The sequence below is a fragment of the Saccostrea echinata genome, unplaced genomic scaffold, assembly GCF_033153115.1.
Source record: "Saccostrea echinata isolate AGI-Se365-2 ecotype Australia unplaced genomic scaffold, CSIRO_AGI_Sech_v1 ptg000056l, whole genome shotgun sequence".
In the NCBI taxonomy this organism is placed as follows: Eukaryota; Metazoa; Mollusca; class Bivalvia; order Ostreida; family Ostreidae; genus Saccostrea; species Saccostrea echinata.
In genome coordinates, this window is record NW_026889805.1 from 6398029 (window position 1) to 6411979 (window position 13951).

The following is a 13951-nucleotide window of genomic DNA, read 5'->3' on the forward strand; positions in this document are numbered from 1 at the left end:
TATTGTTTAATGGACTTTGAGCTTGAATACTGTTCGTTATCTCCATATATTTCATTTTAACCTGTACTGGAATCATACAGACAAGTTTCTAAAGGGTATATCAAGGCTTTATGGATGGATGTTGACTAAGTAAGATATATATTTTGTATGCAAGATTGCAGCTTGTGGTTGCACGAAAACATATATTTTTATACTAACAGAATGAAAAAAAGATAAACATCCTCTAGCTAAATTTTAATTAAAAAAAACAACGGAAAAAATTCTATTCTAAAAGCAAACTTTTTAAAGAGGATTTAAAATTAGAAAAAAAGATAAACTGAGTATTTTCTGGATCCAACATCAAAAACTATAGGAGAAAATTACCCTCAGTTCCCGAGTCACTGTTTTCTTTGATTCCATCTCCGTGAGACACATCTTTGTGGGAGACCAAGAATAAAACAACCTGACTTTTTTCGTTTTTAATGGGAACAATATCCAGGAGGCACGTAAAAGAATTACCTGAAAATCAGATATAAACAATTAAATTCAGATATAAACATGTTAAAATCAGATATAAACATTTTAAAAGTAAATACAAGCATGTTACAAAACACGTTAGAATCGGATATCAACATGTTAATATAGATGTAAACATCAGATATAAACATGTTAAATAGATATAAACATGTTATAATCAGAACTAAATATGTTCGATAAACATGTTAAAATCAGATATAAACATGTTAAATAGATATTAACACGTTGAATAGATATAAAAATGTTAAATAGATAGAAATACATGTATGTTAAATAGATATTTTTTTTTACCTGAAAGTCAGATATAAACATGTTGAACAGATATTTTTAGACTCAAAATCTCGTTAATAATTGAAACTGTGTTGCAAGTAATTACGATGTTAACTTTTTTATTATCAAGAGGCTTCACTATTCAGTTCCTAATAATGTTAGTTGATGATAATTTTCGCTCTACAAATCACTATATGTAGTTCAAAACTAAAACTGTATTAGAAATGTTTAAAACTAATATTGTACTCCCTCGTGAGACTTTAAGGTCATAAAACTAATGCTTTTCTGCTTGTGTAATATATTTTGAATAATTAAGATTCAGTATAATTATGTATGGTTGATTTACATTATTACTGCACGGAACTCGAAAAAGTTGTTTCATTAGTAACCGATTGGAACCAAAGGATTCAACAAAAAATCTGTTTCTATAAAATTGAAAACTCTTCTGTGGATTTCCATGAAAAATGACCTGTTTGATCGAAACCTTAATCATATATTTTTCAATTTTATCGCATAAGATATATATATATATATATATATATATATATATATATATATATATATATATATATATATATATATATATATATATATATATATATATATATATAATTTATTAAATTTACACAAGGGGCGTTGACCTTGACGGTTACCTGAGTATCATGTGATTCTCATACGGAAAATACTTAAAAGGATATATTGCAGAATGCAGTAAATATTCAACCAAACCTGTATCCTTACTTCTCACCAAAATATTCACTGCTGTGAAGGAGAAACTTCAGACTATTGTGCAACTTCATACTTAAGAAGTGGTGAAAATCAAATGTGGATTGTATAAAAGTCCAAAGAACTTTTGGAAAATTTAAAATTTCAAAACTTTTCAAACATAAAAGGATCAAAACATACGAATTTCTACGCTTTATACAACCATTGCTCACGATAATTTAAAGAGGGTGTTTTGAAGTCATATACAACTGCTTCCTCAATAAAAGTGGAACTCGCAAATTTTGATATATTTTGAATGGTCATCTACAAATTTACTTTTTAAAAATCATTCTAATTCTACATACAAGTTCTCTGAAGTCGAAATCAAAAAGATGTTCCTCATTGACAATATGTAGTATTCGGAGACCAGGTCTTCTAACAATCTGTTGGAATATTTGGACGATAATGACCAACTAATAACTAAACTGTATGAGAAGCAGGATGACTTAAGCTTTTCCATCTTCAATTTCCTTTATTTACGCAGTAATGTTCCAACATCACCTCCATATGGTATTTATATCTCCCAGCTGATTCGGTACGCAAGAACATGCTCGAGTAAGATCTATTTTTAAACCAGGCAAGCTACTGAAAAAATAAGATGATTTAACAAGGATTTTAAAAATCCAGGTTAAAGTCAGCTTTTAGCAAATTCTACGGTCGTTATAATTAACTTGTTTGTAAATACAGCTTATCGTTGGGTCGTACTTTGTCTGACATGTTTGATACCATTTGTAAGGTATTGCTCTTCAATTCTCAGTTTGACTACAGAGTACTCCGTATACCTGATCAATACACAGGGCTCTCGGCTGGTTTGACCGACTGGTCTACAGGGAATGCTTACTTCTCCTAGGCACCTGATCCCACCTCTGATGTTTCCAAGGGTCCGTGTTTATGCCGTTTACGATTAGTTCTGTTTACGATTTATGAGATTGATTCGTTATCTTCACATTTTATATTATGATTATCTCAGCCCCACCTGGCACTGTAACGAAAGACGCTTGATAAGTGAATTTTACAATTTCGTAGAGAAATCTTTTATCAATAATATCACATAAAATGAAGTTGGTCTCCCAGACGTTCGGGAGTATAATTATTTGTAGAAATATAACTTCATTTTAAATTAGTGATCAACGTAGTCCTGTTCCTGAGCCCTCGGGACGCAAATTCCGTAATTTAGGAAAGGCATCAAGGTTTACTACCATAAGGTTTACAATTTGCTTTCTAAAGGTCCAGAAATAAAGAATATTTTCAGAAGTACTTTGATTAAAACATTTCAATATGACTGTATGTAAAAACCAGAGGTACCATGAATAATAAATTTGCAATATATGACCAACTCTACTTGGGACTGAAATCAGGTGACATTCAATTCATAACTGTGAATAAGGACTAGCTGCTAAAAATAGTCATGTAAAAATGTTACTTGCTAGAAGCATTTAAGTAAAAAGAAGATTGAAAAGTGCAATACATTTTCAAAGCATGACCCCTTTAGTCCATCCTGAACTCAAGGCCCAGAGAATATAAATTTTACAAGATTGGTTGAGAATAAGAGCAAACTGTCATCATACTTACAGTGTTTCTGCTTAATGATCATGAATAAAAAAGATTTTTCAAAAGTTTTCTGTATTTTAAATATGACCCACCTAGCCCCACTCTTGGACCTAAGCCTTGTTCTCATGGTACATGAGTTTCACAATTGTGGTAAAAGGTTGGCTGTCCCTTATAATCATATAAGCACGGTGTCTACTAGATGTACTGAGTACAGAAGATTATCAGCGATCCGATTATTTTTAATGAATGACCCACTTAGTCCCACTTTGAAGCCTGAGTCCTGGACCCAGGGACAAGAATTCCACAATCTTAATAAAAGGCTAACTACTCATATCATCATGCAAACCGTTTGCCTAAATAACTATAGATGTATGTAAAAAAGGTTACGGTGTTCTTTCAATATATAACCACCTTAGCCCCTGTCTGCTAACTTTTCGATTTTTTGACATCTAATAACCATTAGATCAGTTTTAACCAAACTTGCCAGGGCATCAATGGGTAAAGAAAATCCAAGTCTCTTAAAATACCAAGAGGAGAAAAAATGTTGGTAGTAAAAATAGGCATATAGGAAATTGTTTAAATTTTTTTTTTGCAAGAACCACAGGACCAAAATACAAATTTGTTCAAATACTAGTAATTGGAAAGCTAGGTTAGAGGAACAATGTGGGCAGGTCCAAGGTCTTATGTACATGTCTTACAATGAACATTTAATGAAATCAGAAATCTTTACACACAAATAGAGGTGTGTGTCTTATTAATGCTATATGTGTATCAAATTTTAGTGAAATCATGTCTAAACTACAAGGGGCAGCGTTTTGGTGCAAGAAAAACAGATTTACTATAGCAACCATTGCGACATCCTGAATAGCAAAAAAATTGTTTATACAGAATAATAAACAGAGATGTACATGTAATTTAGAACCATATTTATTGAAATTAGGCCAAACCTGTACAGGGAGTTACACCTTGACAGAAATTTGAATCACCATAACAACATTAATCGAGAAAATTAAAAATCCATACATCTATTACGCATCGTAATCTTTTTAACCATGATTTATACTGAAATCAGATTAAATCTGTGGGATATATAGCATTGTAAAATTTCCCTGATTTTTCTACTTTTAGTAACCATGACAACACCATTCATCGAAATCGAGAAATATATATCTTGATGTAGTCCATTTTTGTTTCTAATTTTATTGAAATCAAGCCAAATTGTAGGAGTAGCAGCCACTTTGTGATAATTTATCAAATTATCTTATTTTAGTATCCATAGCAATACAAATGCAATGCATCGAAGCTAAATAAACTTACTTCTGGAGTATCAAGTCTTATTGAAATCAAACAGCATTAAAATGGACTTTTACAGATTACATTTTTCAGATGCATTAACTTTTACTGAAATAAAAAAAAATAGATCTGTAATATATGATGAGGTACTGTGCACGTACATTATACCAAATTGAAAACTGCGAGAAAGGTAGTTTTCGTCTATATATATATATATATATATATATATATATATATATATATATATATATATATATATATATACACACACACACACACACACACCCTCACACACACACACACCCCCTCACACACACACACACACACACATATATATATATATATATATATATAGAGAGAGAGAGAGAGAGAGAGAGAGAGAGAGAGACAGAGAGTTCTAATGCTATTGAACTCTTCTGGTTTTTGACTAAAATACTCAAAAACAATTAACAAAAAAATTCTAAAAAAATTCAAAATAAAGAAATAAAAAGTTTCTGCGAAAGCTGGAAGGTGCTTTTAATATGGGAAAAGTAAAGAGAGAGGAGCACAGAATTCCTAACTCCTTTCAGAGTTTTTACCGCAGTATTTGTCATATCACAAAGTAATGATTGCAAGCACGGGTTCTATGGCCTTTTAATACCTTCTGATCCCCTTAGTGAACAGTACATCGCAATTTATAGGGTTCTTAAAGCCTTACGATCAACAAGCGACTTACCAATGACTAGTCTACTCTCAATCAAACTCTATCAACTGACTATTTTTTTTAAATCACTACAAGTAAGTGAAATAAACTGCACTGTTCTAGAGTGTGATAAATGTCCGAGAAGCAGCTGATGAACTGAGGAACGTTTTGGGATTTCAAAGATTTCAAGGTCGATGCCTAGAGATGTGACATGAATCTAATTAGTGTGACTGATAGCCATAAGTACCGTCTTTCCTGTACAGCAGTATCTCTGTCTTGATTTCTTCTTTCTGCTCCAGGGCATCCTCTATTTTGGCTTTTCCTTCTTCCTCTGTGTTTTCTCCATAAAGGAATTTACATGCGCAGCTTTTACCCATGACGTGAGCTCTCGAATGCCCCGTAAGTTCACAGAAGCCATCAGAGCAATAGACAATGGGAAATCCATTGGATAATGCATTACCTAGGACGAAATTACTGTCTGAAAAACAAAGACAGGGATTTTAAAACATCTTGAAGCATATTTGTACAATAAATAGTGCTTAATGACAAACTCGTATTTAATTTAATTGTCCGACTTTTCATCAGTGTAATGAACGATTGATTTGCAATGTACGGTAACTGAGTCACAAGAAGTATTCAAAGAAATTGAATAACATTATTTGTATGCACAAGCCACCTTATGTTCTGTCTTCGGTAGCATCCCACAGTAGGACGTGTATAGAAACTATTTTAGAAAGCAAATAAAGCATTAATTTGAATATTTTATAACTGGCACTGTACTTAATTATGGGTATCTTTATATTCAGGTTTGAATAAAGTCAGAGAAAAAGCAGGTCATAGAAACGTATTTTTTCTTTAAGTTGTGTGCCTACTGTCAATTCAATACATGTACACGTTTCTACATGCTTGTGATTTAGCAATCATAAGCAGTAATTATGAGTCTTTTCGAGAAAAATGCACAACAAATCTGTAACTTGAAGTCTATTCATACAACCTATGTACTCATACAAAGAAACAACCATCATTAAACATTGTAAGTTAACACTGTAAGGAATACCTGTACCACCAAGTGGTACATGATTGAGTCTCGTCTTACACCAGGTTCTGAATCATTAATTACATTTTTTTTCACATCCACTAACTTTTTATTTGTAACTGAAATTCCAGGGATTTTTAGTTCAAAGGCAATCATAAAATAAAACTTATACGAAGTTAACACTATACTTATATGCATTGTATTGTTACTTGAAGAATTATGCTCTTGGTTTAAATTTGACTCTACATAAAATTTAAATCATAAATGCGTTCTTGAGCATTTCATTCTTCAGATTCAAGGGGTATTCTTGATACCTCTTTTTTTAAATCATTCCGCTTTTGCTTACCATTAAAAAAATAGCCGCGATAGTGATCATTTTGAGAACTTTTATCATTACATAATCAATGTATTTCACATAATGAAAAGTGCGTTTTTCTTTTAACATTTGCAAAGATTTTGAGCACCAGTTTGTTCACAAGTTAAAAAACTGCAATTCAAATTATAAATATTTAAAAACTAATTTTTAAATGCATATATGTGTATAAATCAGAATAAAGAAGATTTTTAGATAACAAAATAAAATCCACGCCTTTTAGCAGATGATATTTCCCGTTGAAAATTAATAATACAGTCAAATGAAAAAAAATATAATCCTCTGGATTTGGAATAACAGAATTTAAGCCATGGAAAGCAAAATAAATTTAATAAATTATGTGAAATGAAAGAGATTTTTAAAGATTGTGTATGTACTTGATATTACAGGTATGGTGAATCATTAGTCATCAATACGAGATATCATTGATCTATTGATTGGGCACTGAACATCATTAAATGTCATCATAAATTATAAGTGAACAAAAGTCGATTATTTTTCATCAAATTGAAGAAGCCGAATAACAATAGCAAGGCAGGGACGTGGACTTGTATTGGATGACAGAAATCTCCTGTTTCCATGGAGTCAAGCAGGGACAAAAATTAATCTCATTATCTTCAAAAAGACTCTTATAACAGGCTTATATGAAATCGTCTTCAAATAAAATAAGATCCCTGTTTTCATTAATCAGCATCCGTTAGAAATATCTTATTTTTTTCTAGTTACAATGAATAAAAGAATGCAATTTGTATTCAGAGTGTATAGATTTTAGATTCTGCCTTTCAAAACTAGAAATTATGGAGATTAGAAATTCCGTGCAACGGCGACTGTATTATGTTGTTAGAGGCTCATCAACAATAGGTCTTGTAAATATGATAGGAATTCATTTCAACTCTCGTAATTTCATAGAAACATGGTAAAAATAATTTTTGTCAGACTGTAAAAAAGAGAATAAACATTTTCTAAAAGCTCATTAATTAAAACAACAATGAAGATGTTTCTCAACAATCTGCTTTATTATCATTAGTAACAAGAATACGTGGAAACTCCGATTTATCACTTCTTAGATAGAACTATGACTACATCAAAATCCAAAGCATAATAATACTTTTTAAAAAAAGATAACTACAAATATCACAAAAATGTTATACAATCTTCAGTGATAATTAAATAATGTACTGTAATGGTACTGCCGGAAACTATTTTATGATAATTATTTTCCTATGTTACAATTATTAGTGTTAGGTTATTACTTTGATATCTATTTTTCACATTACACCTTGATAGACCTAAGATTAATGACGTCAATGTAGAGTACCAGGTAAACATATTCCACGGATAATTACTCTACATCTTTGCTTTCTACAACTCACCTTTATAGTGGTTGTTTCTTGTAAGTCATTTGTTTAAAAAAAACAATTTGCGCTTTGTAAACACTAAAAAAAGTATCGTGTATGCCATCTTCCGTGAACATTAATTTGAAATTAAAGGGAACTACGTTCAACGTATTAGCTAGAATTCTTCTGGAAAAATGATATAAATACGGTCATTAGAAATGGTTATTTGCATATTGAATTTTTAGCGAAGACGAGGTCCATGGGCCTTATTAGTCACCTAGGTAAGATGACTGACGTTGTATTTATGAGCCTCACCTCGGACTGGAACTCTGAAGTTATGTAGTATGAATTTTACTATTAGGTAGAAAACTGTTTCATCAATATCATATTGCTTGGTGTTTGTCTTCTTGATTCTCGGGGTTAAAGAAGATTTTAAAGGATAACAGCAGACATGAGCTCGAAAGTTCTTTATCATCATGAAAAAAGTTTATCTGCAAGATGCCCCTGATTAAAAACGAAGATTTTTACAAACAGTCAACTTGGTCCCCTGTTGGGCCACAATTCTTGAAAAACTGTGGATATAATTATAGCTCCTCATTACAATTATGCAAACAGTTTGTGTGTTTAAAAATGGTAAAAGATAAACAGGAATGTAGAAGAATTTTGAAGACTGTATAAATGTTGGTAAAAACTGGTTGTCAGTCATTTCATGGAAGAAACTGAAATATTAAAAAATTGGTATTTAAAATTTATCCTGTTCAATACAGAATTTACTGTCTGTTAAAAATACATGCTTGCCACGCATTTTCTCACATTTTTTTTAAAGATGTACTCTATAATTTATTTTTTTATCAATTATTTTATGATTATAACTAAGAGATAGACTTCATACCCTTAATTCTATCAAGGTTTAAATTGTAATCCTACCCCTAATCCTACGCATCTCCTATTCTTCAACCAGTGACAAGCAACTGAATCTTTAAAGGAGATTTCTATACATAGAAAAATCAGAAAAATATACCAGTTTATTGGCTATCTAGAGCTCTGATTTAACCGTGTTGTCAGCAGTTAAAGCTGATTGTTTAACACTTAAAACAGGTAATAAAATATACAATGAAAAAATGGAACTCTTATTTCTATTATATATAAAAAGAGATATTTATTCAGTATTCAGTGTTACAGCCTAGAGTGTTGTGGGCAGGGTTTTGTTCTTTTAAAGAATTATATGAGGATATGAGATGGAGGCCTATTTATTCTCAAGCATTGATGTCAGGTCAATGTAGCCAGGCTTCCTAGTATCCACTATTAATGATGGAATTTCATATTAGACAGACTACTATGAAAAAATATTCGATGCTTAGCTTACTAAGGTTATCAACTAACAAAGTTTCTGTTAGCAATAACTTCTGGTGAAACTTAATTCAACCCTACAGACATTTGATGATTAGGTTTAATGACTTGATGTTTCTTCTTGATATTTTAAATAACAGAGAAAACAACATTTTTTTCTGCTGTCCATGAATAATCATGAAGATAGATGGAAAAAAGACATGTAATCATATGTTGAAATGAAATACTAGTACATTTCCTCTTCCCAGATAAATCACAGAACCAGTAAAAGATTTTTTTTAAAAATGGAGCAAACTGAAAATTAAACAGTTTTGTAATTACCTTTAATTTCTACAAAATACAAATTCTAAAATGCTTTAAATCTCATTATATAATGATTATAAGCCGATAACTGTTCATAATGTCAGATATAAGACGGTCCGACGGCGTTAGTGCCCAGGAGAGCTTACTTAAAACATGAAATATGGAGATAACGAACAGTATTCAAGCTCAAAATCCATTTACATAATACAAATCAGGAGCAGAGCAAACAAGGACCTCCAAAAGAATCAGAGGTGGGATCAGGTGCCATGGAGGAGAGAGCATCCCCTGCCGACCAATCACACCCGCCGTGTGCTCCTTGTCATGATCGGAACAAACAGAAAAATCCGTACACAATTCAGTGTGTAAATAATAACATAACAATAAGTATGAAAATCGTCAGTCAGCATTTGCTTAATGACCGGTTGTACTTGATGACAAGGTCATTGCATCGACCATAAAACTTGCAAAATGATGACTTCAAACAAGACTATTTATATCCTTGTTTCATCAGCTTGTTAGTCAATAGCTTGCTTCGTATTAGAAATTGTTCATACGTAGAGTTTGCTCTTGCGTATCGAATCAACAGGTAGACAAAAAACCCCTATGCAGGTGATAAGGGTATATTGCTACATATGACGAATTGAAAAATTGAAGTCATTACGTTTATCATAAAGCCTTGTTGTTAGATTACCATCAAAGTCTTTTTCTATTGTAAAATATCCAAATATAAAACAGATATGTCAGACATCTCATCAATGTCGAACACTCCAATTGTACTACTGGACAGCTCAAACATCCCGGGAGTGGGCGAGCAACTACTCACAGAAACTCACAAAGTGTCAACAAACCAACACCTAAAATATAGGCTTATATACATCCCAAAATCAGTTGAAATTTGGTGAGCGGAACACTTAAAGGCAGAAAAATGAATGTTCAACCGAGTAAAAGGCCAAAGGATGAGTTTTCATGTTTTGAGTAAGCTTTAAGCCTCAAACTGATTATTATGTTAGATATTAGACTCTCCACGGATTCTTCTACAACAGATTCTCCTACAACATTTCCTATGATATATCAAGTTCACCGTGTATTATTTATGCCAATTTCAAATGTAATATTTCGTAAATTACGCTGCTAATTTCCTACAATGCTCACAAATTGTTTAATTTATCAAAGCCTTTTCAGTACTGTTTTTTTTTTTACCTGTATATCGACCTTTGTTTTTATTTCAGTGTTACCTGTAGCTGTCCATTATAGACAGATGATACAAAAAAGGAGATGCCTTGATTGACACTGTATATATTTTTTGGATTTATTTTGGTTGTAAATGATGCAAAAATAGATTTCTAAATTATTAAAAAATTGTAAATTTTTCTATGATGTTAAAACTTCTACCTTTTTGCCCTCACTCTTATAAATCAATACAATTTTTTTTATCACTTTATAGGATGTTATTGTGAAACTTTGAATGAAAAATTAAAATATATGCGGATAACTTATTTATTTTACTTACATAAACATGGCTTTAGTTGCTCGTTTCATGATGTTTGAAAAAAAAAATTGTTTGTGTCATCTGTCTTGAAGTTGAGTCTCATTCGACACCTACAATTAACATTGGACGAAGTGCAGAACGGAATTTACTGGACCAGGTTAAACAAAAAAAAATGATGTAATAAAAATGTTTTAATTTAAAATATACGCATTTTTTCCCAAATAAATTGATTTTGTTGATTAAAACCATATTGTATGTTCTGTTCTCCCTATAGGAACATCCTTTTGTGATGAAAATCTTCATAAACTGAACGTGTGATTGCCATATCATGTCAAGCGGAAATATAGGGTATTCATATCTAAACTATTTTAGCTAAACAACGGTGTAATTTTGAATATACGTCAGTATTATGTTTTCTCTCAAACGAAATAATTTGCCATTCCTGTGATTCCATCAAAGCGGCATTGGTGGAATGTGTCGTACAAGGAAGTGTCCTTGTCGAGATAAAATTCGAACCGAGACAGCACCACTGGGAGTAATCAAGACATCAACCCTGTAATGGGTTATGTCAAAAACAAAATATCTAAAAGGATTTTTCATGTCAAATTCTTTTTTTCAAATCAAAACATATGCTGATATCTTTAGCTTCTCTGTCTGGCCTTTTATCGAATTTCGATTAATGATGATGATGTGAAAAATTTATACTACAAAAGAGCATTTTGATATATTCTTGTGAGCGCTAGCACATTATCTTTATTTTCTCTATATCAGAGGCAATACTGCACTATAGAGAGATAGGTTTGTGTCAGAAGCTAATACCATTTTGAGTTTAATGCGAGCAATTCGTGAAAAAGGTTGATAGAGGAGGTCATTCAAAGGCTAGTAGAAACATTATGGAATAGCAAGTAATAATAACATGGATGTTGTTTCTCGCCTGCTATATTGTGCAGCTGTACATCAATGTTTCACCTTCAAAATAGAGTATTTTAAATAGAGTAAAACTCATGTTCATCATCCTTTTTTTATACGAAGTTTAAAGTCATTAATGCAACTCTAGCATTGCTGTATTTTTCAAGTACAATAGTCCAGAAAAAAGCTTGCACTTAAACTTATAATATTCTATGTTTATAGATGGTGTAAATCTAATCGTATACTTAAAAACTCCTAGGACTTTTTAAAAATAAAACTGAAATCTCAAAATTTTATCTTATCAATTACATCAAAACATATGACTTTTCAACACTTTATACAACCATTCCCTAAATTAAAGTCAGAGCTTTTTGACATCACATACAACTCCTTTTTTTCAATAAAAATTGAACTCGTAAACTTACATACCTTGTCAGTGGTCATTTGCAAAATGATTCTCTTAGAAAACATTCTGATTGTATACAAAAGTACTCCAAAGTTGATTTTAAAAATAAAATATGTTTTGATCATGAGTTTCTTATTGACAATATCTATGTATTTTTGGATATCAAGTCTTCCAACAATCTGTCGGAATTCCCATTGGTACCAGTTGCTTCCCATTATTAGCAGAATATTTGTATTCATATGAAGAAGCATTTATTCAAAAACTTTTACATGAAAAGAAGAAGTCTCTTACTGTGGCCTATAATTCAACATTAAGATTTGTCAACGGTTTTTTGTATCAATTAACAATACTCATTTTCATTCCTACGTTGATTCAATATATCCCTTTGGACTCGAAATAAAAGATACCACGTATCACACATCTGTTTCATAATCGGATATTTTGCTAGAAAAAAACGTAAATGGTAACCCAACAAAAAAAAAAACTTTATGATAAATGTGATGAGTACAACTTTCCTATCATCAACTTCCCTTATTTATGTTGCAATATGCCATTACCACCAGCATATGGAGCTTATGTCCCCCAGCTGATTAATAGATACGCAAGAGCATGCTCTACATACGAACAATTTCTAAAACACGGCAAACTATTGACATATATGTAAACGAAACAACAATATCAACAATCTCATTTAAAGTCAACATTCGCAAATTCTACGGTTTACCCAATAACCTTGTCAGCAAATACAATCTATCATTAAGTCGAATGTTGATTGAGATTTTTCATACCAATTATCAGGCCTTTATTTTCAGTGAATTGTCTACGTATTTTTTTGTTTGCCCCATCATGATAAGGAGCACACTTACTCCTTCATGGCACCTAATTCCACCTCTGTTTTTAGGGGTTCCTGTTTTCTCTGCTCCAAAAATGTATTGTTCAATGATTTTTTTTAGCTTGATTAATGTTCGTTATCTTCATATTTCTATAACATTGACATTTTCTTTTTCCCCATTTATTTCAGACCAAAACAAAAATTTAAAAATTTTAAAAATATAATAGCAACTATCTAGTGATTCAACATATTTAGGAGTTCTCTTTTCTAATTTTAATCATAATATCTTCAGACTAAATCAATAACAAGAATAATTGAATATTGATGAAGTCTGTATTTGTTTCTAACTTTATTTTGAAAGCTACTTTTTGTATTTATTTTAATTGCTTTTTATTGTTACCGCGCCAACAGCCTTTATTGAAATCAGAAAACAATGTACAGATAAATGTTCATTATTGCAATCAACATTTGCACCAGATTTTTATTCATATTTGGTGAAAAAGCTATAAAGCCTTCAATTACAATATAATTCAACAGATCATTCTATATCGTATCTATAACAGCAATGTTCATCAAAGTTTAAAATTAAAAAAACCTGAATTTTAATGTTGCTGAAACTGAAATAAGGTTACTAAGTAATTGAAATTACACAATTTTTAGTAAGAGTAACAATGTGAAAAAAATAAAAATTATTTTGAAGAAGATTGACTTATTAAAAATAAGTTAAAGGGAATTATTCACCACATGAAATGTTTCATGAAAACATCTATAACCAAGTTTTATTGAATTTAGACCAAATCTGTAAGAAGAGTAACACTTTTCATCCATATCACTTATTA

General features: G+C 31.2%; 1 protein-coding gene across 2 annotated transcripts in view; it reads right to left on the reverse strand.

Moving 5' to 3' along the window:
* The window catches only part of LOC133173145 (potassium voltage-gated channel subfamily H member 8-like), a 47885-nt gene that overhangs the window by 16987 nt on the left and 16947 nt on the right, over nt 1-13951 (reverse strand). For both annotated transcript variants that reach the window (XM_061308086.1, XM_061308085.1), the window contains exons 3-4: nt 5325-5555; nt 364-498 (exon numbers count right to left, since the gene is read on the reverse strand). In XM_061308086.1, the coding sequence (XP_061164070.1) occupies nt 364-498; nt 5325-5555 (366 nt within the window). The remainder of the gene's footprint in view (nt 1-363; nt 499-5324; nt 5556-13951) is intronic.